Raw genomic sequence first — 26,192 nt, 5'->3', positions numbered from 1 at the left:
AGATGAGATGAGATGAGATGATTTTAAATAAATTAAATAAAATATTATTAAAATATTAATTTTTAATTTTATTATTATTTTAAAATTAAAAAAAATTAAATTACATATTTTATATGAAAATTTAAAAAAATTTTAATGATGAAATAGATTAAAAATATTTTTATATACAACCGGAGCTGAGAGTTGGATCCCGATTGAGTCCTGATAAAGGAAATGTTTTTTTTAATGAAATTGTGATTATTTATTAAAAAAAATGTGTAAAGGTATAAAAAAAATAATGAAAAAAAAAAAAAACATTGTATTCTGTTGCGTATGGATACGGAACCACCTTCAACAGACAGGCCAACAACCTAAACCAACCAAACTCTTATAATTACCGGTAGTTTCTGTGTTCCAACCCATCCTTCCGATTATTCCTCTGCTGCACTGCTGTTCTTTGAACTCTTATATAGCCAAAATACAAACTTTTCATAAAAGCTTGGTTAACAACTTTAAAAAGAAGAATATCTCTGATCTTCTCCAGTTTCTCTAGCTCTTTCTGAATCGGCCAAACATGTTCAGGGTTGTGCTGGTTTTCTCTCTTCTTTTCTCTATCTTTTTCTCCTCATCCTCGGCTCAGACATGTGCCAAATACAGATTCCCCAAAAACCAGGTCTTTAGCTCCTGTAATGATCTTCCTTATCTGAATTCTTTCGTACATTGGAACTATGAAAAATCTTCTGGGAGCCTCCAAATCGCGTATAGGCAAACCGGGGTCGCGCCCTCGACATGGAGTGCATGGGCGATCAACCCTACTGGTTCGGGCATGGTTGGAGCACAAGCGCTTGTTGCTTACCAACAGTCCAATGGAACCATGAGAGTTTACACCTCTCAGATTACTGGTTATAAAACCAACATGGGGGAGGGAAAGCTGAAATTCGATGTCTCGAATTTGGAAGCAACGCATGCAAATAGTGAGACTATAATCTATGCTACTTTGGCACTTCCAAACGATAGCAGTACTGCTAGTATCAACCAGGTTTGGCAAATGGGTCCGGTTTCCAATGGCAACCCAGGAGCGCATTCTTTTGCTGCTGCTAATACTAATGCCATGGGAACCCTGAATCTTCTGTCGGGGCAGACTGCAACGACGACTGGAGGGGGGAGCTCAAGATCCAAAGACAAAAATGTGAGTATGAGAAACTTATATGCTCCTTTTTGTTGTCATAATTATTTTTTTTCCAAGGTTTTTAGCGTATATTGGTGTTCACTCCACCGTGCCTTGTTCTTCTTTATTCTTTTAAATGCTCAGGTTTTTATATAAATTGGGTTTTATTTGTTGAGTTTAGTTTTCTTCCTCATAGCTTTCTCTGTTTTGATTTAGTATGTGGGACCTATAATTCTATGCAATCGTATGCGATTCTAAATTTGTGTTACATGAAGTTTTCCTATCTATAAGATAGGAAATCTTGATATAGATCATGTACAAACCTGTTTGGGTTGCTCTGCAACACCAAATCGAAAGTCCTATTTCATCAAATTGCTTTCTTTCCTCTCTTTGCTTTGAGACAGATTTGTTTTCTTTCTAGTCTCTTAACAGTTTGGTAAAAAATGGCCATATGTATTTCTATTTCACATTATAATCTTGAATTCAAAGGCTTTGAGATGCTCATAAATTTTGTTAGACTTACTGTTATTGGAATGAAATTTCAGATTCATGGAGTGCTAAACGTAGTGAGTTGGGGTATTTTGATGCCTATTGGTGTTATAATAGCAAGGTACTTGAGGGTATTCAAATCTGCAGACCCAGCATGGTTTTACCTACATGTCACTTGCCAAACTTCAGCTTATATTATTGGAGTTTCTGGGTGGGCAACTGGTCTAAAGCTCGGTAACGACTCTGCTGGTGTCCAATACACCAAACACAGAACACTTGGCATTCTCCTTTTCATCCTTGCAACACTTCAGGTATCATAAAATTCTTCTCATACATACAATCAATGTTCTACCAAATTTTGTATCTTTCATTGCTAAGAAAGAATTGCACATCCTGTCTAGGTGTTTGCTTTGCTTCTAAGGCCGAACAAGGATCACAAATACAGATTTTACTGGAATATCTATCACCATTCAGTTGGGTATTCTGTCATCCTTCTCAGCATCATTAACATATTCTTAGGATTCGAGATTCTGATGCCGGAGAAGAAGTGGAAGAATGCTTACATTGCCATTATTGTGTTTTTGGTACTCAATGCTGTGTGGCTGGAAGCGTATACTTGGTATGTTGTGTTGAAGAGGAGAAGGTCACAAAGTGCAGAGAAGACACTTCAGGGCGTGAATGGCCGAAATGGGGCTAATGGGTACGGGTCTAGAACACCACAGTATGTTTAAAATGGCTAACCGGATATAGGATGTGATTGGCTCTGGGTCTTTCACTCGGTCATTTCCTTTTCTTTTCTGTGTTTCTTTCCTATTTATTCTATCTGTTGTTTCCACCTTTTTGCAAATTTGTGGACGAGGGTATTTGCTATTTAGGATACCCCCATGCAATGAGGAAGTTGGATACCAGAGTTGATTTATATAGAATAGTGTCTGGAGGCTGGACTTGTATTCGTGTACATGTATCAGTTAATTTCATGAGACGTTCCGCGTTCTAGATCTATCTTGTAGAAATAAACTTACAAAATGATATTGTTTGATATATACGCCAGACTTATTTTACAATAAATATGTCAAATCACCTCATTTTGTAAGTATGATTTTGTAAAATTGCTTTGTAGATAAGCATTTCTCTAAATTCGAATTATATTTACTGTAACACCCATGTTTTCCATTGACTTGCTGAATATTTTCCATCTCATGTCATGCTACTTAGTAAGCATTATTTTCCTGTTCAATCTATTTAGGCAGCTGGTTCCAAACATGAATCCAGCTCGATAGCATCTTTAAAATGTAGCAGTTTACACTTTACATGAACCTATTCCTGTAGCATGAATAGGATTTACATCTCAGATCCAACCAAACATAGATGTTTAAAAATGCTGCAATTGTTCTTGGTCGAATCACATTCTCGCACTATCACTAAGAAACCATTCAGCCCACCACCAAGTCATTATCGGTCTTGTACTATATCTCAAGAGGTTAAAGTTTAAAGAGCTTTTCAAGCCCATTTCAGGGTAAGAACATGTTGTAAGCCAATTGGTACAATAAATGAATAAACTCATGAACTGGATGCTAAATATTAGTATTAATCATTCAAGATGCATGAACAATTAGATTCGAGTTTGTACATCCAACCATTTGAGTTGTCATCTCAACCAATTCCAGAAATAATTTGGCACTGCTCAAGGCACAAGAGAAGGAGAGTAATCATTATATTCATTAAACAATCTATCAGCAAATGGAACATGATAGAATAACAGAAAGCATACTATTAATGGTTTTTGGAACATGGAATTTTTTATAAGTCGGGTCAATTTATTAATAGGCAGAGGAGTGCAACCCAAGTACACAGGATGCATACAAGAGAGAGCACCTGACTAGGAAAGTGAGGAAAATAGGAAGACATAAAATGCATCCCACTTGGAACATGGGAATTAAACTAAACCATATTGAATTAGCAATATCCCAGATTTCAATGATCAAGTATGTGTCTCTCATTCTGATTGCTGTAAGGCCTCAATAAATGCATCCTTGACGTAAGGGTTCGAAGCTGCTACTCGCTGGGATGTGATGTCAAAATCTTTACCAGATCTGATAGGTAATGATAACCATCAAATGTTAACATAGGTGAAATACTTAAAAACATATGTAATTATAAATGCTTTCGATGTTCAAAATCAAAATGCTTATCATGGCCTGCCAATTGTGCACTCTGCAAAACCACCCCAATGCATGGCCAACTCATGAATTGATTTGTGATGGCCCATAGGATGAAGACCAATGCATTTTTGACTGTTTAACTACCTTGTTCAAAGGTTGCTATGGAAGAATGCTAGTCCTATCTAAAACCTCCAATATTCCCTTTGTTTAAAAAACATGGAAGAAACATATTTAGGCATGTCACTTACGGGTCATACACAAGTCCTCCAGCTTCTATTACAATCACAGCACCACCTGCCACATCCCTGGGTACAAAAGCAGAACATCTCAGTCATGCATCACAACTAACCAATTTCAAATTAAAAATATCAAACAAAGAATCGGGCCATTTCAATCAAAAGAAGAACCTCCAGAGAAGTGACAGTATCCTACCAAGGACCCCCAAAGCCGACTAAATAAAATAGGTCAAGCCTTCCACATGCAATTTCACAGAGATCTAATGCACAAGAGCCACTCATCCGAATAGATCTCACCTGATCAAAAATGTAACCAATATTCATGACAGACACCAATGCATGTTATAAAGCTCAATACCTTTGGTGGCTTGTTTATATTTTACCTTGGAAAGTAGCCAATTAATTCTGTTTGTTGAGGCATCCAATGTCGACTTATCACGTTGGGTACCCACCTGCTCATTCAGGAAAAAAAAAATTCAGCTTGAAAAATGTTTTCGTGATTTTATTCTGAGATTTCACCAACTTGATTTGGGCTCATGATTTTGTTACTAAAGCTCTATAGCTCATGTGAAAGCCTAATGTTACAAGAAGATGACAAAGCATAAGAACTTTCATTGAATAGTTTTGCATTAAGGATTTATTCCATTGTATATTCACATACCTCAGTTACAAGGAGAGACTTCACAAGTTCAGCTTGAGATGATACTGCAACATTGCAAAATATAACCATGTAGCTGTTATAGTTTCTTAGGAGTAGTAAGAGAGACACAAAACTGAAAGTTTAGGAAAAGTAGCCTCACCTCTTAGAGGGTTTCCATTCAGAAAAGCACCTTTTCCACGGATTCCAGTAAAAAGCTACATACAATAAACCCGAAGTTAGATGTAGCACAGACATCAGTACTTATTAAAACATGCATTTTGACTACCAAATCCAATAATGTGCGAGACAGGATTCTACACATGCCAAGGAAATCAGGTGCTCAGAGAGTCCTGTACACATTAACAGCAAAAAGAAAAATTAAAAAAAAAGGTGGACCATATAGAATCTCTGGCCACCAACAGGTCAGTTTAATCCTATCAGTCGTGGACAACAAGTATGATGGGGAGGAACAACTGATTGCTTGATTTCTCATTGACAGTTGTGTTATGTGCTTCTTTCTAGACATATGACATGATGAAATATATCTTGGGAACTACAGGTTCCATCCATAAATTAATTGGAGGATTCTGCATACTATCTCTACGCCACAAATAGAATAGTAACTATAGTTGATAGCTTATGTCAAACATACATGGGGCATTAGAATTCTCACCTACCGTCCTCTTTTTTAAAAGAATTAGAATTCTCACCTCATTCATTATTGGATTGTAAACAACACCAACTGTAGGAACCTTTCCAATTGTAAGACCAATGGAAACACACACGAAAGGAAACCTACAATAATTAGGTTGTGAAAATAACAATTGACACGATTGAATATGAGGAATAGAAAGGATCACCTACAATAAAAGAAATTAATATTTACCCATGAACAAAGTTAGTGGTTCCATCCACTGGATCAACTATCCACGTCGGTTCATCAGTCAATTCCACAGTACCAGAGGCAGCAGTAGTTTCTTCACCAATGAACTAAGAAGAATAGCAGTTGGAACCAGTTCGGAAATGATTAATTTTTTGTTAGACAAACAAAAAAAATCCTGAGAAGATAAAAGACTACATTTTGAGTAATAATTGTAACCCTCTCCGATGCATAAAATTAAGAAATAAGGGATAAGTGTTAACCTTGTGTGTGGGGTAAAGCTGGGTGAGATGCCTGAATATGATATCTTCACATGCCTTATCAGTTTCGGTAACCAAATCCACCTGCATTGCACAGAAAAAACTTTAAAATTAAAAGTTGCTTGCTTGTCCTCTAAATTCGAGTCAACATCCTCAGTTTTTTTTTTTCTTTCTCACTTCTTTCATGTGTTTGACTGTTGTAAAAATACAAAACCTCCCATTGCCTTTGAATTAAAATTTCATGTTGAATTGTATTCAAATTGCACAAAGGGTGATAGAATCTTCCAAAATTAGTTCTTTACCATCCGAAAGATAAATTTAATCATTTCCTATCACTTTTAATTCCCAAATAAGATAGAATATGCTAGCCTAGGCAAGTGCAAATCTAACAATAGCACGGGGTACATAAAAAGCTGGCACCTTTTATGCCAATGTATTAAAATCTATCAAATTAACCTGTGCACATAAATTTTCACCTTAATTCATAAACACTTCTAGCCTCCGCTCTCTAAAGTCCTATTAACAATTGTACTTCTAAGTTCTAACCATTCATTGGCATGCTGCATGAGGCTCAAGATATATTTACAATTCCATAGATTGGCATTGATCGGATAAAGAAACCCAAAAAGATAAAAGGCGTGGGATGTGGCGTATCAAATATCAAAGAAAGATATGATGCAACCCTTAACAGGAGGGGGAGAGCATACCTCGCCTTTATAATCCACATGTTTTGTCTGATAGAACCCCTCACGAATTACCTGAAAATTAAATATTTACGAGTCCCAAAACAATATATTACAGGAAAAACAAAAGTTAAACGTATTTAAAAGAAACCAAAAACAAAGTGGACTTCGGATTATAACAAACCTCGCCAGCTCTCTTCGCTGCATCGATAGCAGATGCGAGGAAGTCTGAGAGAGAGTCTGAAACCCAAAGAATTCGGAAGGAAATAAAAATATATATATAAAAAAGCTTGAGTTCATCAATATCAAGTAAAACAATGTGTTTAGAGTTTGGATCCGAAAAAGAAATAAAGAAACGTAAGGAGAGAGAGAGAGAGAGAGAGAGAGGGAGAGAGATGGGTCCCTACCATTTCCAGCCATTTTTGAAGGCTCTGTAGAAGAAGAAGAAGAAGAAGAAGAAGAGAGAGAAGTGAGGTAAAACCAGATGATTTTATAAGGATTTGTCTCCGAGCTTTCAGTTCACGACTTCACGTAACACTATGCACACCCTGAAACAACAAAAACAACAGCACATCATCCCATGTGTTCAAATAGAAAATCAACTCAAAATTCATCTTTTTTTTTTTTTTTTTCCTTTAAATATTTAAATGCCTTGGATTGGAGTTCCTGGTCCAATAATAAGTATCTAAGTTACTAATTTAGTTTTGTTAACATTCTTCCCCGTTGCTGATCATAATGATTTATGGATATGCTTATCATCATCAACTAATGCATATGCTGGCGATTAGATCATAACCTTAATAATAGATCACTCTTCTTCTGAGCCAGCGAGCTTGGAGTTACGCCTTCGAGTTCTGTGAAGTGTGACGTACAAGACGAACAGGGCTCCCTAAAATAATCAAGACAAGAGGCATCTATTAATAGCAAATACCAAATGGCAGATGCTGCCTGCCACTGTCCTTGTCAAGGAAACAGAGATGCTTTTGGAATGGTTCTGGTTCTGGTTCCTTTCACTCGTCAATCACACCGACAATTCCATACATTCTCAATGGATGCATATATTATTATTTTTTTTTTGTCCCATTTTCAAATCAACATGACTAGATAGCTTTCGTATATGAATGATTTGTACAAATCAAGTCCTATATAAATTTTTATAAAAAAATAAACCACACTTTAAAAAAATATAAAATAAATTATTATTTATTAATGAGACCTATTATTTTATAAAAGACTTATATAAAACTTATCTATTTAAAATTTGTATCTAACATTACTCTATTTGACCCAAAGATCTCCACTGATCCAAAGGTTTCAGCCTACCATTGGAAAAGTAAGCATAAACAATTTCAATGTCACGAAAGAAAGTCATCTGTATTCATGAACTAAATAATTATTAAAATGTTTATGATCCATTTCAATTTCATCAACTTATTTATCCATTTCTTTTTTTTTTTATTGGCACCAGGTGTCCAAAAACAGCAGCCCGACTAATCTCAAAAGTACACAAGCCCTCGACAAAAAATTTTCTACAAATGCATCTCAGATAATTCAAAAAGAAAATTATCTTATTTATCTACTTTACAGAAGTATATTTAGATTACAGGACAGGATCATTGGAAACTAAAGGACAGGAATCGAGCAAGAAAAAGGGCCACCTCGGATCTTAATAGCGTGTAATGCTTGGGGGCTACAAAACTAGAAAAATTAACAATTAAATTAAGTTACAGAAACTCCGGTAACTTCGAAACAAAATAAAGCTGGCTCCTGGGTGGTCTCAAGATTCCCTAGGTTCGAGGGCAGCAATTTCTTTCACAACTTGAACTTTGTCAGCCTCAAACTCTTCATCCTCTGCAACAAAAGCAAACTAAACTGTAAACACAATGCCGACTGCAAAGTCGATTGTTACATATCGTTAACAGCAATACATGTTTTACCCTTATCAGTTTTGAAATCAGCAAACAGCCTTAGAAGCTTGCTTTTGTTTGCAACAAGTATGCTGACTATGTCGGGAGGTTTGTTTTGATTAGCCGCAAATAGCTGTTGAAATTCAAACATGTAAAAATACTTGAAGAAGCACTTGAAAGGCCATTAGTTCAAAACGCAGCCTAACCCAAAATATAGTACCTTAAACACGTGAAATGCTTCTATCTGGATGCTCTTGCTGGACTCCTGCAATCAAGGGAATCCACTATTTATCACACAAATATTCAGTTGAATTCAATATTCTACCTTTCTGTTTGGGTGATGTATATTACATTAATAAGTAAAATAAGATGAATAATCTAGCTCTTATTTTAAATCATCAAAGAGTTCATCATTAGTTTGTCACAGAATCCACTGGTATCTTTGTGGTTTAAAACCTGACACTTGTCTAGAGTGGAGATGGTATCCTCTATGCAAGAGGTCCACACTCCACAGTAGAAGAAAATGTTGCCCTCTGAGGCCCAAAGTATAGCAGTTTACTGTCATTTACTAGCATAAAGATGGGGGAAAAAAACCAAATGCATCATAAACTAACATAAAACTTGTTGTGAGGGTTGGTAAGAATTCAAATAAAAGATGAAAGAGACACCCTCTTAACAGGATGCAGTGTAAAACTAAAAAACCTGGCCATAAGAGTCTAAAAATTTAAAATAAAAAAACACCATATATGGTTATTTTTCACATTCTAATTCTAAAATCTAAACCCTAAATCCTTAAACCCCAAATCATTTTAGGACCACAACCAGCCATTACGCCGGCTGTTCCTCAAGGTGGCCAGAGATATGCCTTGGTCGGTGGGCCGGATATTCAAACCCTAAAACCCACCACTCCAGCTGCTGTCGCAAGAGGTGGTCGGAGATCCAAAACACCCCAAAATGTGGGGCTGGCCACCAACCCTGTCTTTTTTCTAGTTTAAGCTTTTTATGATTTTATAGATCTTATTCAGTGAAGGTGACCCTATTTTGTTCATCAGTAAAAATATAATGTGTCAACGTTGGATTGAAGGGTGTTAGAAAGCTATTTTACATCACATCCTGTTTTAAGATAAATTCAAGATGAATATATTAAGCAATCTGACAGTGTCATACTCTGAGAAGATTCATAAGAATCCTCAAGTTGTCCCTTGAGCTAACGTATCTTGTCATTATGGCCGAATTTGAACGATCCAGTAGCATATCTCCCAACAGCTGAAACCGAACAAAAAAAACTTCTCAGCAAATTGAATGTCGGAATTATTTAAATCCTTTTCAGCAAACAGTATAATGTCAGAGTTGCATTATATCAACAGGGGAAAATCATTCCTTGGTCTTGACCTCCATACATTTTCTTCATTTAATGCAACTCCCCACCCCTTTTCCTTTTAAATATTTGGGCCAAATGTCAAGCACTGGTCATACCTTGATGGCTTGTCGTCTGGTGATGTAATTAGTAGATTCCAGTAACTTTGAGTTATACTCAGCAAAGAACTGCAAACATTGAAAAAATGGAGAATGTCAAGTCATGTCCAATCAGAAACCTTAGGTTAACTGCCCAGCATATTTGGTGATTCATTTCCCAATTATCTTAAGTCTTTTAATTAAGTGGTTATTGCCATGGTATGAGAACAAATAATCCTGACTTCAAGCTCTGCCTCCATTTGATGCTTCCATTAACTTAGGCCTCGTTTGGATGTTGAGATGAGATGAGAAATCTGTAAATAGTAGTGAAATAGTTTGTGAATAGTAGTGAAATGGTTTAAGTCAAGATGTTTTATGGGGTTTTGGGAAAGGAAATAGAAAAAATTGAATAAAAAGATTATAAAAGTTAAAATATTGTTAGAATATTATTTTTTAATATTATTTTTGTTTTGAAATTTGAAAAAATTGAGTTGTTTTTTGTGTTTTGTTTGGAAGTTTGGGAAAGTTGTAATGATTAGATAATGATTAGATGAAAAAGTTGAAAATTTGAATTTGAAAAGTGTTTGTATTTGAGCGGTGTTAGATGTTGAGATGAATTGAGATGAGATGAGATGGGTTGAGATCATCTCAATATCCTAACGGGACCTTAGCCTTTATGGAATCTAGACCCACATATACGGGGGAGTATAAGAACATTTGATCTAATTATTAGATTCACCTGTTCTTGACAAGCGGTAATTTATGAGTGCCTCATCAATAGGAGTTTCCAAACTTGGTAGTAATTTTCTTTTTCTTTTGTTTTAATAAGTAAGGTCTCATTTGTTTTAGTAGATGAGATAAGATGAGTTGAGATGAAAGTTGAAAATTGAATAAAATATTCTTAGAATATATATTTTTAATATTATTTTTGTTTTGGAATTTGAAAAGGTTGAATTTTTTATTTTATTTTGTGTGAAACTTTGGGAAAGTTGTAATGATTAGATGAGATGAGATGAGTTGAGAAGTTTTGCAAAAACAACCTAGGCCTAAAAGTAAAATTTTATTGATAGGAAAAGACATAGCCCAAGTACACAAGCAGTATGCATCGAATACGCCTAAAAACAGCTAAGCACTAGTGAGAGATACAGTGGTAACAATAATAATAATGGAAACAAAAAGAACAGGATCACCACTGAGTTGTCATTACAAATGTTCTTTCTCAATTTTTATCTCCTATGCATAGATTAAACTACCCTTGATACACTTTAAATTGAGTGTGCATCACACAAGTTTCTTCTAGTCTTCTTGTGTTTGTAACAAGAAGCAACGAAAATGAAAGATAACTTACCCAGTCATAATTCTTAGAAAGAAACTCCGCAACAGTTGATTTATGCCTTGTCAGGAGTTCCTGCACGAAAAAATGAGCAATTGCATCAGAATGATCCTGGTGCAATAGTGAATCCGTAAGTGCATGGATTAAACAAAATGATAGCAAAAAGGCCCCAATACTGCCATTGGAAAATTGAATATGTATACATGATATATTATAATGAGAAAAAACGTTTTATGCAGACTTGTGCATATAGATCTTCAACAGACAAAATATAATAGAATTATGGGCCAGGAGATGCACTAATAGAAAAAACAGTGATACAAGATAGGAAAACAGATCAGGCATTCAATACACTCAACGCTATGGCTTTGGCGGAATAGAATGCAACAATTGACAGTCTAACTTAACAAAGTGCCACAACATCATGCAGTTCTAACTTCTCAAATAGGACATATTTACAAAAGCACAAACCAGACTACTTCCAGAAAGGTAGTTTCTCAAATTGAAAAAAAAATACCCTTATTTGGAATTGACAGAATAATACAGATGATTGCGACTCATGAGTACATCTGTGTCAGTCAGACTCACCTTAAATGTTGCGGCAGCATCTGCAGCAATGTCAAAATTTGGAAGTTGAATATAATCAAAAAACTTCTTCATGTGCTGAGATTCCAAAACATATCTGCAGTTAAACCAGGAAGAATCCGATAAGTTGTAAAGCTTACACCAGACAAACATCATCAAGAAATCAGTTAGAAATAAATTGAAATTTGACTGTAATTGATAAGGAAAAGATAGATGTAAGTAGGGAAAAAAAGCATATTAATTGATCATTCGATTTCGCAGCAGTAGCCAGCCCAAAAATGATACCAACACTACGACTAGCATCATAATTGCTCAAGACTTTATTGATTTGATAGTCCATAAGGCCAAAAACCAGGCCATTTCACTCACCTTGCAACACTCTGGTGACGAATGCACTCCCTCAGCATTGCACCATAGTGTAATGCCATGTCCGTGTTTTCATAACTAAACAGAACAACATTCTACCATTAGAAGATGAAGATCAATACGAGCCAATGAGGAAAAACAAGTTTTGATAAGCCTAAACAACTGACATCAAAGGAACAGATTACAACTTAAAAATAATTGTCTAACCTAAAGACTTGTGAAAAGGGGCATCATGAATTAATAGCAACCAAGAGCACTCCCAATCGATTTTGTATCTTGTTATCTATAATATGTCACCAATATTCACTGAGTGACTTCTACATACTGCCATATATCAGCTTATCAATTTTTTCTCTATATCATTCAACTAATCTTTTTTTATTTATTTTTATTTATTTCAAATATTTCTTCTAACTACTAATGAATTTATAATATCCTCAAATCTTTTGATATTTTCAATACCTCCCTATGTACAATATGACATAATTCTGTCCTATACACAAAATATAAATATAAATAAATTTCTTTTATGTTCAAGTACCAACATATATATATATATGTATATGTATGTGATATATGTGAAATTTTATGCCCAAGTTTTATAGTTTAATAAAAAATTTCAAGAACCATCATAGTCAGCCAAAGCAATAATCCCAGTCTCTTCCGATATCTGTAATTAAACATATATTTATGAATACTTTTTATAGATCAATGGGGCTGGAAGTAAAATAGGAAGAAATAAAAGAGTTTTTACAAATAAAAAAGTGGGGAATCAGGAATGCAGAGGAGAGAGAACAAATAAGAAAGATTTTACATGTATGAACACTGCAAGCCAGATCTAGCAAGAATACTGTAGCAAACTGGAAAATGAAGATAAAATAGAAGAAGATCCATTGGAGCTCATTTTTGGATACATATTGAGTTATTTTAGATAAATGTGTGTTTTACATGATCCATTGGGAGTGCTCTAACAGCAATGTAAATGCCTGACAATTATAATGGTTCAATGAATAATTATAAAGGCTCAAGCATCTCGCTACATGTTTCAGGAGCTGTATGAGATCTAGCACTGAATGGCCAAGATTTTAACCTAAAGAGATGCATTACAAACCACAAGGTTTGCTTTGGAAAAATTTCCAAAATATGAATTCTTTAACTTCAAGTTTTGTACTTGAAATTAATTTTTTTTAATCAAACCAAATTCTTGGTTGGTCAAAGACCTGAAGTAGTTTACTACCTAGTCTACAAGAAGTGCTTAATATTTATGAACCCAAACCACTTTGAAGTTCAGTTGATTGATTTTCTAGAGCTGGGCCATGACAACATTGAAGCAAATTCTGGTTTTCCATAAAGAGAAACTTTAATATGAACTTAATAGATCAAGAAGATAACATTAGAATTCTCTCAAAGGATTCGATTATACCTAGTTCAAATAGGAACATAGCAGATATCACTATCAATTCAAACTGATTTTTCTTCAGCCAATGAGCCTAGCTCAAATGGCACTTTTTTTCCTTTCCAGGTAAGTGAAAGCACACCAAGAATTATATGCACGATATATTTAAACCTCAAAGATTATATGGGCCTTCAAGAACCGACCAGATATTATGAATGGAATAATAAGCGGTAACAATTCCAAACCACTTCTGATAGTGGCTTACCCTGCTATCAGAATATCCATTAGATTTAAGTTTGCCTCCAAGTAATCAGATGCAATTAGTCTTGAATGAACTTGTTGCCTTTGCAAATTTGCAACAATTTGAGTGGCATCTTTTCGAGCCTGGAAACAATGATCTGTGTCAAGATTAATACAAGCTATGATTTGTAGACACAAACACAAGGTGTCAGATAGTTGTTTTTGGTCGGTAATGCTATGTTGACGGTTGCTCCACTATGTTTTCTGGCTGAAAAAGCATATATGAGGACCTCTCATTGGTGTCCTTGTGAAATAATAATGTGAAAAAACATGGCTATGTTCATTCTTGCATGTAGAAGAAGCGTATTGAAACAATCCTGAATCTATAACTATGAGCAACTGTAATCAAGACATGACTAATTTCATCAATTATTCAAACCAGAAGCGTAAATAAAATAATAAATAGGTAACGAGTAGAGTTGTACAAACAGAAACCGGGACTGAACCAGAACCAGCCAAAACCGGCAGAACTGGCTCGTTATTCACCGGAGCCAGTTGGTCGCCTGTCCCAATTTCTTACAAACACAATTATACTGATATGGTCTTGGTCTAGGTGACTCGATTCACACAGTCCGCACTGAACCAATATAATAATATAAACTTCTTACTTTACAATATAAACTTACTACTTATAAAAAAACAATATAAACTTCCTATATTTTTACATTTATAGGAAGTCCAACCCTCATAAAATCAATGATCTAATTCACATTTATTTTTTAAATTAGGGAAGTTGTAGTCTTGTAGTATGGTGAAAATATCAACTACAAAAAATAAAACCAAACAAAGATTAAGTTTTATTCCAAAAAAAAAAACATCCAAAGCCTTTTTCTTTTGGCCAAATTTTAAGTTATTAAAAATGTGTAATATATATTTTTATTTTAGAACCAAACTTTTGAGTTTTAGAGAATAACAATCTTTTGAAATTTTAAGGAAACTTGAGAAGTTTTAATGTTTATAGGACAATGAGCATTTTTACAAATATTTAGAGGCTAAAAAGCAAGTGTGTTTGGTCCTTGGGGGGTGGACGAGCATGAAAATGCAGTAAAACTCTCAAATTAAGGGTGACAATCCTAGTTGATCATATCTCAGTCCAAGAGCCAGTCATACTTACCTCCAAATTCAATTTCGGAAGACATAAAATCAGAAGCCGCAGTGTGTTCTCTTTAAAAAACTCCTGGGTCAATTGTGCACAAGCTTCTGCAACTGGCTCAGATTCACTATCTCCATAAAGAATTGACTTTAGCTCCCTTAAGTTTTTACACAACTCCGACATCTGCTAAGAAATGCAAAGTTGAAAAGCAAGGTAAACTTACACAACTGAGAAAACTAACAAATAGATATAAACGTCGAAAAATTCCAAAACCCTAGCACAACAAATATATAGAGACAAAAATATTCCTAGTTTCACTATCCCACTAAATTTAGATAATAAAAATATTTCTCATATAAATCACACAGTTCGCCACTTCAATCATAAAATAACCTATATATACATTAAAAATTGCTGTAAAAAATTCTGCACGCACGAATATTTTTGATAAGTTCTCTGATAGGGTATTAATGGCAGGGTACTTGCTTTGCAAAAGACCTTCAACCCAGGTCGGGGTATGAAGAAGGGCATAAACAAATTAGAAGGTAAGGATCACTCATTAGATTTTTAATCTATATATGCTACTGGGTTTTTCATTCCATAGAACAACAATATAAGCATTGGCTCTTCGAGAGTTACATAAAACATGAAAAAAATTATCATAAGTGATCAAGAAAAGCACGAAAAGCACTTAAAGCTCAAATTGATGTGAAATTTACCTATACTTAACCGATTCTTGTTTTAAGCATATTGGCGAAAGATCAAAAACAAAAAAACAAAAAAAAAAAGCAAACGAAGATAAGAGAAACATCTGCTAAAGATAAAAATTATGATTCAAAGGATTAAATTGACTTTCTCCGATAAAATGTGCAAGCGCAGAACGAAATTCAGGTATTCAATTTTTTTTTTAGAAGTAAAAAATTATATATATCAAAAGGAGAAATCAAGTAAAGTAAATGTATACAAGAAAATATATTGCCCAAAATGACCCAAAAAGCCCGTGGAAAGACAACCCAAAATACACCAGACCTGGACCCAACCCCTTGTTTCCCCTAGAATTAAAACTCTACCTGAACACCCAACCCCAACCCCTTGATTCCCCGGCTTCACAATGCCCTCCCTTTAGACTTCCCTCTAGTTGAGCTACCACCTTTAGCATCGTAGTTGATTGTCTAAGAAAGACGTTGTAGCTCTCTGCTTTTCTTGAAATTTGATTTGGTTTCAAGCGCGTGGCTTGTCTCAATCGCAGTGATTAGGTCTTTAAATTGATCTTCACATCCTCCATGTGAGATTCAATTTTACATACTCTTTCCTCTATAACCAGAATTTATAAGCCACTATAGTAACTGAGATAGATGCCACTATTTACCTTGATTGAGATCACTTTTTCGTTTCTATCATAAAACCAAATCCCCCTAACTTTCTTTAAAAAAAAAAAAGAAAAACTAAAACTAAAACTAAAACTTTAACAGAAAAAACAATAAAAAAAAATCTCAGAATCATCCCGATCCGCTGCGGATCAAAGCGGACTAATTCGATAGCGAATGATCCGAATGGAGAGGAAAAGAGACAGAAAGGGAAGCAAAACACGAACCTTCTCCTCGCGCTTGCTCTCGCGGGTATCGGAGCTGCCGCTACTACTGCGCTGGGCGTAGAGGAGGAGATCGCGGGTCTGGCGGACGACATCGGGAGGGGTGCGAGGCTTAGACTTGAAGAGGCCCTTCATATTAGCGGTCTCCGAAGGAAGCACCGGCTTCTCTAGCTGCTTCTGCTGCTGAGGGAGCCCCTTCGGCGCCGCCGACGACGGATTCGACACACAGTTCCCTATTTTGTCTCTCTATATTTATCTGTCCCACTTAAGGGGTTTCCGTTCTCTCTCTGTCACCGGACTTCTGTTCACGAGGATGATGGTAACCGTCTAACAGAGATAGAGAGGATTTTATTTGAGTGCATCCATGGTCCCCAATGGAAGATTGACAGGTCAATCTTTCCTACAATTTTTTTTTTAAAGAAAATTATCATTTATAATATAGCAGATCATTCTCAATAATAATTCAGAATTTAAAAACTCAGTAAAAAAAAATTCAAAAGTAGTTCACCCAACTCGATCAATCTTAGATGATCCTCACTCGCTAATCGCTATCCCCTTTGCTAGTTTAAAGGGAAAGTTTAAAATTTTTGAAAATGTATTTTAGATGTATTGTTTGTCGAGTTTGTTAGAATAAATAATAAAATCTGAATAGGATTTTTTAAAAATATGTTTTGCATCAACATTTTTAAAAATAAACAGATAAAATTAAAATATATTTGAATATAATTTTTTAAAATAGTTTTTATTTTAATTGTTATAAATATTGCTATAAATTTTAGGTTTTGTATGAATTAGACAAATAACAAGTATAAATATTTTTCTTAAAATTGAAAGATGTTTTACTTTCAAATGAGACCTTGGGCAGGGTTAAAAAAAAACCGGAAAATCGGTGACTCGGACCGGACTCATGTGTTCGGTTAAATGTAGAATCGATTCTAATTTTACAAAATCAATCTGATTTCAATTTTATTTTTTATAATATCATCTCATCTAATTTTACTGTTAAAAGAGTCCTAAATCTATATTAATATAACTTTCACATTGTCTCACAGATATCATTTTTTTTTCCACAATGAGCGTTCCTATTTTCTGAATATATATTTTGAAATGTTTAAACTACCGTTGTTTGACAAATCACATTATTTTTGAAAGAAAAAATAATAATTTATAAATAAAACATATTGAAATGTTTAAACTATTTATATTTTGTTGACCTAACATCAACATTTCAAAACTACCATTCTTTGACAAATCACATTTTTTTGAAAGAAAAAATAATAATTTATAAATAAAACATATTGAAATGTTTAAACTATTCGTATTTTATTGATGTAACATCAAAGTGTCACATCAATATAACAAAATAAGTTTTTTTTAATAATAATATTTACGCAATACATTTTATAATATATATTTTAAAATACAGATATTTTTATAAATTGATATTATTTTTATAACATATTTTATTAAACTACTCTTCATTTTAAAATATGATTGTATGATATATTGTAATAAATGATGTGTATTTATCAGTTCTTTTTTACATCAAAATAAGCAATATAATTGAGGAATAGTAACATTTAGCTATTTATTATAAAAGAAAAAACAATAATTTAAGGATAAAAAGTATTTTTCGTTTATTCTTTTAAAGAAATATTATAAATATGATTATTTTTCTTCCTTGATTATAGCAGCGTATCAAATATTGGGATCATTTACTTCCTGCATTATTCTGTTCTCATTCGTATTAGCTTAAATTAAAAAAAGAGGGATAATAAAAAATGATAAACACACAATAATTTTTACAATATATTTCACAATTATGTTTTAAAATGATGAGTATTATTGTAAAATAATATATAAATGTAATACTATTTTATAAAAATACTCTCATTTTACATCATGTATTATAAAAAATATTGTAAAAAGTATTGTATATATCATTACTTAATTCAAAGTATTGAAATCAGATGCTGCCTATAGTTTTTTATGCTAAGAAAATGGTTTACTTTGCAGCTTGGTGACCTAATTAAATACTCGGGATCTACCTCTATTTTTTATGTATGTTAATGCTTTATCCATCTTGTTTTAGAGGCGTTCTCTTTTGTTTGCACTCATGGATTTTCTTTTTCTTTATTATTTTATCAATCATCTTCGCATCGTATTAGGATTACAGCGAAGCCTAATAGCAATATATAAGAAGAGTCATGCTAGATCTCACAAGGATCCCATAAACTGTCGTGGTGCCGTGCCACTTCAGTTATTTTTTTTGTTAGGTTGCGTTTATACGTTAAATTGAATTGAATTGAATTGAGTTAAAATGATAAAATATTGTTAGAATATTATTTTTTAATATTATTATTATTTTAAAATTTTAAAAAATTAAATTATTTATTATATTTTGTATTGAGATTTAAACAAGTTGAGATGAGTTTAGTTTCTAAACGAAATCTAGATTGTGTTTAGATATTGAATTGAATTGAGTTGAATTGAGTTGAGATGATAAAATATTATTAGAATATTATTTTAAAATGTTATTGTTTTAAAATTTAAAAAAATTAAATTATTTATTATATTTTATATTAAAATTTAAAAAAATTATTGAGAATCTCGTTTTCAACCCATGTCCCGTCCCTATCCCTCTTTCTCAGTTCCCAAAACTCAGCCCGTCGTTTCTTTTCTCCATTCCTTTTCACTTCGTCTTTCCCTTCCGTCAGTCGGTAAAGTTACTTTTTTAACTTTTTGTTATTTTCCAATTTCGTCGGCTGCTTTTTTTTTTTTTTTTTTGTTAGTTTTGCTGTTTGTACAGTTCTCGACCTCCTGTCCCTAACGGCCACGTTTTGTAGTCGTCGCGGGCAGTTCCAATCCAATAACTTCACACCCTCGTCCACGTGTCGTTTATCTTCAACGACTTCCTGGACTTGGAGCCACTGACTGACTGCTCAGTCCTACTCCTAATTGCTAATTTCAAGTACCCAATCTCATTATCCTAACCTAACCCTTAACACTTGTTGCCCTCCGATCAACCCAGCCATGGCGAGCCTCCCGAAAGATCTACTCATATGCATACTCTGCCAGCTACCAGTCAAACCACTCCTTCAGTTCCGCTCCGTCTCCAAGTCATGGCGCCATCTCTTTGATAGTCCGCTCTTTGTCGATCTCCACCTCAAGAATTCCATAGGAACCGGCTCCAACCTCGCCCTCATTCTCCAAAAGGACTCCGAGCTCTACTCCGTTGAGCTCAACCTCTTGAACGACCCTGTCGAGCTCGTTCACCCTTTGATGTGCTACAGCCATCGAATTCAAGTTCTGGGCTCCTGCAACGGGTTGCTCTGTATCGCTAACGTGGCCGAAGATATCGCTTTTTGGAACCCAGCCATCAGACAGCACAAGGTCTTGCCCTTTTTACCAGCCGAGCCAAACAACAACTGCGGGTCGAGCTATCTGGGCGCGCGGGTTTACGGGTTCGGGTACGACTCGGTTCATGACGATCACAAGCTGGTGAGGATTTCGCAGTTTATTAATTTAAAAAACGATGGGTTTGTCTCGAAGGTTAAGGTCTATAGTCTGAGAGAGAATGAGTTGAGAGACTCCAAAGACATGCCTTATGTTCTCTGTTACACGAAGAAAAACGGGACACTTGCTAGTGGTTGTTTGCATTGGGTGGTGAACAGGAAGTTCAAATTTGACGATTCTGATCTGATTGTCGCGTTTGATCTTACGGTTGAGAGTTTTCGGGAGGTGCCGATGCCGGAATGTGCGGTGGAGAAGTTTCAAATAGACGTAGGAGTGTTGGGTGGGTGCTTTTGTATGGTTGCGAATTACCATGATATTCGCGTTGATGTTTGGGTGATGAAGGAGTATGGGGTTAAGGAGTCTTGGGCCAAGCTGTTTACGGTCGAACAAGAAGTAATATTTTTTGGTGGGACTTTCACGTATTTGAGACCCTTGGCCTATTCAAAGAGTGGTGAGGAGGTTCTGTTGGAACAGAACCATGAGAGGCTTGTGTGGTACGATTTGAGAAAGAAAAAGATCAAGAACGTGAATCTTGGCGGTCTGCCTGCTCCGTTTGAGGCTCATATTTGTGTCGGAAGTCTTGTCCCGGCTGAGGTGAATAGAGAAGACAATGAGAAGCAGCAGAATTTAGGAGCAGAGAAGATCAAGAGCAAGAAAAGGTAAATTACAAGAGATTTTTGTCTTTTGGGTTCCTGCAACTCTCGTTGTTTCTTTATGCTGGTCAATGTGTTTCTCTTTGCGTTATTATGGTTATTAGACGCAGTAATTATTCATTAGATGACATGCTTGGATGATTTTGGTTATGGTCCCACTCAGGGTAGAGATATGTGTAATTTTGTTCACACTTTAATGGCTAGGTCAGTTTCGTTTTCCTATCTCTATAGCAATTGATGCAATTTTGTGGCATTTACTTTCAATGTGACTTATTGCCTGAAGAATTGGCCCTTGTTCTTCTCAGGGACGATTTCCTGTCAAAGGGCTTCAAATTGGTGTTATAAGCAAACAGAAAAATGAAGGAAGCGTGGAAAATAGGTGATTTATTGAAATAGCCTGTCGTCTAGTTTTAAGGCTTGCTTGAGTAGCTTATTTGGTCTTAAATAGTTTCGTCGCTCATTTTAATTACAAGGAATGGTCTGATTAATCAAATTATTATCTTTTACCTTTAAAAATATTACCACATCGAATCAGGGGCACTTGCCTTCTTCTAGACTAACCAGTTCGAAGAGGCAATTGGAGAGGATCTCTATTCTTCTACTTCGTGCTTATTTTTGCTCCTTTATTCTTTATATGCAGGAAAGTGAAATCAAATAGATATACTTGTGCATCTGAGAAGATGGAAGGAAACAATTACTACTATGAAAGGTGTCATATTCCTATATGCTTAAATGAGTATACTTGTTCAGTTTTTTCTCCCTGATACATAACCTGTTCTTATACTTTAGTGAGTATAGAGATAACTGTGTTGTTGTGAGCCTTGTAGTTTCTGTGTTTTTTGAAGTTTGTATGCCAAATGACTATGTACACCGTTCTGTGTTGTTGAGATTCCATTCTCGTTGATCAGCAGACCTTAACAAGAATATATTTTCGATCTTTTGGTGCATAAATCAAAATAGTGGGTTCTTGGATTTTTTTGACTTCTTCACCAATTCATGGTCAAAGCTTTTCCCATATCACTCGAGATCAAGATGAATAGTTTTGTTTTTTGAATTTTTAATTATTATTTTACTTCAATAGCTTAAGTTCTATTATTATTTTTTTTAGCATTATATTATATGGGATGACACGAGAATCTTCCATTTTTTTTTCCATTTTTCAATTATAGAATAAAATTATTATGTCCATATTTATCAAGATTAAAAAAAGAGTTTCTCTGCGAATTTCTTCACCCCAATTTTTTTTATTATTATGTCCATAAGAATAAAATTATTATGTCCATATTATTATTTTTTTTTAACATTATATTATATGGGATGACAGGAGAATCTTCCATTTTTTTTCCATTTTTCAATTATAGAATAAAATTATTATGTCCGCTATCTTCCCCACCTTTCCATTTGCATGTCATTTTCTTTTCTCCCAGCATGCCCACCCTGTATCCGACCTAAATCTTCCCAGTGACCGTACAACAAAGCTTTACTGTGCGAATGAATGGGCGTCCCTTTTCTTGCCACTCATTTTCCCTGCCTTGCCTGCCTCGGACTTTCTGCTGCCTTCTGGTTGGTAAATGGGTCTCTGATGTGATGAGAGTGTTGCTCTAATTAGAGGGCTTTTCACAAAATGTGTGGAACTATCATGGGTCGCTGGCTATGGTAGACGTGGCAAAAGGAAGGAAGCTAGTCTCCTGATGCAACCCCTTAAGAAAACGAATAACGTTACATATAGACTTAGGTTGATTGAGGAATCTCTCTCTCTCTCTCTCTCTCATGGAATGAGTGCACATGGCTATTTTTGGTGATGATTGTCGTAAATAGTTCTCTGTTTCATTCTATTTTTTTTCCTTACTTTAGATCACCGACTATTATGGGCTTTTGTGTGGAATCGAAGGCTTTTGAGTTTCACCAGAGGCATGGAGGTCCTCAATAAAAATTGTGGAGAAGAGCATAAGGGTTTGGAGGTTTGAAGTTCTAGGTCGTAGCAGTATAGGGTGACTAGTGGCTACAATGGAAGCAATGTTTCTAGCAAAGAGACAATCAGAATTCATAAAACACATGTGCGAAGGAAACAGAGGATTCGTGGCTCAACAATGCTCCAGTGTACATGGTAGATTTTTAACTATAACCGAATATGGTGGAGGAGGTCGGTGGGGTGTTCCAGTCATTCCGAATGAGTATTAAGGCCTAAGTTGGGAGAAATTTGTTGTCGAGTTATGCATATTTGCTGATCTTTTTTTTTTGGCATTCGTGGAGATGGGTCATTGGGAAAAAGCCAAAAGAACACATATGCTCTTGAGAACAACAATTTGGAGTTGAAGCAAAAAGACCCAAGCGCAACCATGGTGGTGAGGCAATCATATGAAGAAGCTCTGAATACAGTCATGTGTTGGTGACTCAGTTTGATAATAGGGGCAAGAAGGGAAATTGCCAAAATTGTCTGAAGCCTTTGCAGATCATGCATGGACAAAACCCAAGTCAGACGGGGTCTGACTCCTCTGAAAGCTTAAGAATTGTTTCTTATGCAACAAGGGATGTTTTTGGTTTTCCCAATGGTAGTATGGCTGAAAGAGAGATTCACAGGACATTGAAAGAGATGCAAAACCAGCCTACTGAGTTGAACGAAGCTTATCAGTGAAACTTGATGGGTCGGGCGTGATAAGAGGTGGTAATGGGGTTGTAAGGCCCAATAAGGGGGAGTCGAATCACAAGTCATTTAAACGAAAGAGTGGGCTAGGCATGATAAGTGACTGACCAAATCCTATAAAATTGGATAAAGGAAAAAGAAAGCTGGTGTTAACGTCGGATTTCACATGCCTTTGAACCAAATTTTAGCAACTCGGGTCTTCAGAGTTGGGCCTCGATCGGTGTTGTGTGAAGACTAGGCAGTGGTCTGATGCGGTTGTACGATGTTGGTGCGTACATCCATGACTATGAACATTATTTAAATGCAGAGAAAATAAAGAGAGATAAACACAGATTTACATGGTTCAGCATTAGGCCTACGTCTATAGAGGTTTGGGGAGGAGAGTCTCCACTATAATATGCTTGTTTACAGTCTCTCATAGCCTCTTATTCTCACTGTACAATAGAGATCTACTTGCTATAAAATATGTTCTTTCTCCAAAGGTTGAAGAAGAAGCTGAACAAGAAAAACCCCAGAAGCCTCTCAAACCACCCAAAAAGTCTCACATCTGTAGGTTCCTCTTGCCTTTTATCTCTTGCCACGAATGACCATGCATGACTGTGATGTCCTTAGTTGGGAGGCTCTACCCGATGTGCATGACCAAGTTGCTGGTAGGTGAGAAAGAGATCACATGCATTGGTCGACAAACACAAGGCCGAGGAGTTGGCCAAGTGTGCTGGCTGAACTTTCGAAAAACGCTGGGTTGAGGTGAGAGTCGTGTGCGCAGGTTGAGGAGCTCTACCCGACGTGCATGGCCGAGGAATGAGTTGTGCAGCTGGAGGTGATTGAGGAAGGTGTTGTCTGAGGGGCTTGAATCGTGGAGTTGTTGGCGGAGGAAGAGTAATCGAGGAGTGATGGGCCGACGTGCCATCGTGCACGATTGAGGAGTGAAGCTTCAAGGGCTGTGGAGGGGCTGCCGATGTGTCCATGCCTGTGGGGAGTTTGTGGCTGAGGAGTTGTGGCCATGGGCGAAGAGTTAAGGCCGAGGAGTTTAGTGGCCGTGGCCAAGGAGAAGGATGCCTTGATGCTAGGCCGCTGAGTGGTGGGCTGAGGGGGAGGATACCGCCATGAGCTAGCTGTGTTCATGTGGCTGCGTATCGGGCGAAAGAGGCTACCACCAATTGAGAATGGTCGGCGTTCACTCCGGTGAGGACATACGACGCTGGTAGGCCAGATGGTTTCTTCCAGTTCCGCTCTCCAAAACTACCATTGGTCCGATTGGATGCCATCGGCGGGTGGTACGTGCATGGCATTGTTCATGCCATGCACGACCACCTCCACGGTGCATTGTGCACTTACGGTGCAGTATGCTCAAAACTGAGTATTTTACAATTCTAAGTAGCAGGGATATTTGGCTTTGTGCCCAGGCAAAACCAACCAGGTGCCATTCCTTGCAAAATACCCATAAAAATAAAAGGTTAGAGAGTCAAAAGTACTTATCTGAAAGATTTCCATTTGCTCATTCGGAGATTATTTAGTGCGCTGAAAAATCGTCTTCCTTTTGCTTCTGGTGCCAAAGAAAAATCTCAATGGCGTACACGAAGAAAAATCTCGTTCTTGACTTCCGAGTCGCCTAGAATGGGTCGTTGCGAGCATACGAAGTACACACAAAATCTATAACGATCCCACAGACGGCGTCACTGTTAACTTTGTGTTTCGCACGCCTTTGGGCCAAGTTCCAGCAACTAGGGTCTTCAGAGCTAGGCCTCGATCGGTGCTGTGTGGAGCTCCCGACAGTGGTTCGGTGCGGCTGTATAGTATCGGTGCGTACATCCATGGCCATGAACAATATTTAAATGCAGAGAAAATAAGACAGATAGACACAGATTTACGTGGTTCGGCACTAAGCATATGTCCACAGGGATTTGGGGAGGGGAGTCTCCACTATAATATGCTTGTTTACAGTCTCTTATACCCTCTCATTTCGTACTATACAATGGAGTTCTGCTTGCTGGAGAAGATGTTCTCTCACCAAAGGTTGAAGAAGAAGTCGAATAGCCTCGTTTGGATTCGAATATGAGTTGAGATGAGTTGTGAATAGTAGTGAGATGAGTTGTGAATAGTAGTGAGATTTGTGAGTTAAAGTTGATGAATAGTAGTAAATAGTAGTGAGATGAGTTGAGATGGGTTGTGAATCCAAACGAGGGCTGGTGTGTTTGGCAAGTGAGAGTATCTCAAGTACTTTCACTACTATTCTTTACTTTATTCTTACTTTTCACATATTTTTCTACTATTCATTATTTTTCACCTACTTTTTACTACTATTTAATATTTTATTATTATTTTTTCATTACTTTTTCACTACTATTCACAAACATTCTTAACATTTCTCAGGTATTCTCACTATCCAAAACAAGCCACTTGTTTGGCAAGTGAAAGTATCTCAGGTACTCTCACTACTATTATTTACTTTATTATTACTTTTCACCTACTTTTTACTGCTATTCAATATTTTATCATTATTATTTCATTACTTTTTCACTATTATTCACAAATATTCTCAACACTTCTCAGGTATTCTCACTACCCAAACTAAATAGTTCTGGCAAGTGAAAGTATCTCAGGTACTATCACTACTATTATTTACTTTATTATTACTTTTTACCTACTTTTGACTACCATTCAATATTTTATTATTATTTTTTCATTACTTTTTCACTATTATTCACAAATATTCTCAACACTTCTCAGGTATTCTCACTACCCAAACCAAGCAGAAAAACTCCAGAAACCTCTCAAACCGTCCAAAAAGTCCCACATCCGTAAGTTCCCCTTTCCTTTTATCTCCTGCCTCCTATTTGCTTTAAGTCACTTCTC

The 26,192-nt window shown here is 35.9% G+C and overlaps 4 protein-coding genes across 5 annotated transcripts; 2 read left to right on the top strand and 2 right to left on the bottom strand.

The window, feature by feature from the left end:
* Positions 1-366: 366 nt before the first annotated feature.
* Positions 367-2,635, top strand: LOC121268257 (cytochrome b561 and DOMON domain-containing protein At5g47530-like). The gene is made up of 3 exons (XM_041172439.1): positions 367-1,168; positions 1,693-1,947; positions 2,038-2,635. The coding sequence occupies exons 1-3, from the start codon at positions 554-556 to the stop codon at positions 2,365-2,367; spliced, it is 1,200 nt and encodes a 399-aa protein (XP_041028373.1). The 5' UTR covers positions 367-553; the 3' UTR covers positions 2,368-2,635.
* Positions 2,636-3,384: 749 nt separating this feature from the next.
* LOC121268273 (inositol-phosphate phosphatase-like) lies at positions 3,385-7,612 on the bottom strand. The gene is made up of 13 exons (XM_041172463.1): positions 7,294-7,612; positions 6,905-7,045; positions 6,682-6,737; positions 6,522-6,572; positions 5,818-5,898; positions 5,561-5,664; positions 5,385-5,469; positions 4,835-4,889; positions 4,696-4,739; positions 4,418-4,486; positions 4,231-4,331; positions 4,047-4,103; positions 3,385-3,729 (listed from the first exon to the last, which is right to left on the bottom strand). The coding sequence occupies exons 2-13, from the start codon at positions 6,915-6,917 to the stop codon at positions 3,633-3,635; spliced, it is 813 nt and encodes a 270-aa protein (XP_041028397.1). The 5' UTR covers positions 6,918-7,045; positions 7,294-7,612; the 3' UTR covers positions 3,385-3,632.
* A 435-nt stretch (positions 7,613-8,047) lies between these two features.
* Positions 8,048-17,062, bottom strand: LOC121268266 (putative MO25-like protein At5g47540). Its single transcript, XM_041172452.1, has 11 exons — positions 16,527-17,062; positions 14,954-15,115; positions 13,805-13,923; positions 12,147-12,221; positions 11,781-11,874; positions 11,208-11,267; positions 9,881-9,949; positions 9,572-9,670; positions 8,625-8,669; positions 8,435-8,537; positions 8,048-8,348 (listed from the first exon to the last, which is right to left on the bottom strand). Exons 1-11 carry the CDS (start codon positions 16,656-16,658, stop codon positions 8,275-8,277), a joined length of 1,032 nt encoding a protein of 343 aa, XP_041028386.1. The 5' UTR covers positions 16,659-17,062; the 3' UTR covers positions 8,048-8,274.
* Positions 17,063-19,299: 2,237 nt separating this feature from the next.
* On the top strand, positions 19,300-21,664 carry LOC121268259 (F-box protein CPR1-like). Of its 2 annotated transcripts, XR_005941135.1 has the most exons (4): positions 19,300-20,698; positions 20,817-20,896; positions 20,998-21,071; positions 21,333-21,664. XR_005941135.1 is itself a non-coding variant. In XM_041172443.1 (3 exons), exons 1-2 carry the CDS (start codon positions 19,557-19,559, stop codon positions 21,035-21,037), a joined length of 1,182 nt encoding a protein of 393 aa, XP_041028377.1. In that variant the 5' UTR covers positions 19,300-19,556; the 3' UTR covers positions 21,038-21,071; positions 21,333-21,664. The 2 variants fall into 2 exon arrangements, 1 of the variants encoding a protein (XP_041028377.1); XM_041172443.1 differs by lacking the exon at positions 20,817-20,896.
* Positions 21,665-26,192: the final 4,528 nt, after the last annotated feature.

Source organism: Juglans microcarpa x Juglans regia, chromosome 5S, assembly GCF_004785595.1.
Source record: "Juglans microcarpa x Juglans regia isolate MS1-56 chromosome 5S, Jm3101_v1.0, whole genome shotgun sequence".
NCBI classification, from domain to species: domain Eukaryota; kingdom Viridiplantae; phylum Streptophyta; class Magnoliopsida; order Fagales; family Juglandaceae; genus Juglans; species Juglans microcarpa x Juglans regia.
Note: the sequence above shows the minus strand (reverse complement) of the source record. Positions and strands in the feature narration are given on the sequence as shown.

Coding starts and splice junctions, on each gene's coding strand:
- LOC121268257 (XM_041172439.1), top strand. CDS start 554: ATGTTCAGGGTTGTGCTGGTTTTCTCTCTTCTTTTCTCTATCTTTTTC. Junction 1,169..1,692: donor CAAGATCCAAAGACAAAAAT/GTGAGTATGAGA, acceptor ATGAAATTTCAG/ATTCATGGAGTGCTAAACGT. Junction 1,948..2,037: donor TCATCCTTGCAACACTTCAG/GTATCATAAAAT, acceptor CATCCTGTCTAG/GTGTTTGCTTTGCTTCTAAG.
- LOC121268273 (XM_041172463.1), bottom strand. Junction 4,487..4,695: donor AGTCTCTCCTTGTAACTGAG/GTATGTGAATAT, acceptor CTGAATGAGCAG/GTGGGTACCCAACGTGATAA. Junction 4,332..4,417: donor TTAATTGGCTACTTTCCAAG/GTAAAATATAAA, acceptor ATTTTTGATCAG/GTGAGATCTATTCGGATGAG.
- LOC121268266 (XM_041172452.1), bottom strand. CDS start 16,658: ATGAAGGGCCTCTTCAAGTCTAAGCCTCGCACCCCTCCCGATGTCGTC. Junction 8,670..9,571: donor TTCTTATGAATCTTCTCAGA/GTATGACACTGT, acceptor CCTTGATTGCAG/GAGTCCAGCAAGAGCATCCA. Junction 8,349..8,434: donor TGATTTCAAAACTGATAAGG/GTAAAACATGTA, acceptor CTTTTGTTGCAG/AGGATGAAGAGTTTGAGGCT.
- LOC121268259 (XM_041172443.1), top strand. CDS start 19,557: ATGGCGAGCCTCCCGAAAGATCTACTCATATGCATACTCTGCCAGCTA. Junction 20,699..20,997: donor AAGATCAAGAGCAAGAAAAG/GTAAATTACAAG, acceptor TGTTCTTCTCAG/GGACGATTTCCTGTCAAAGG.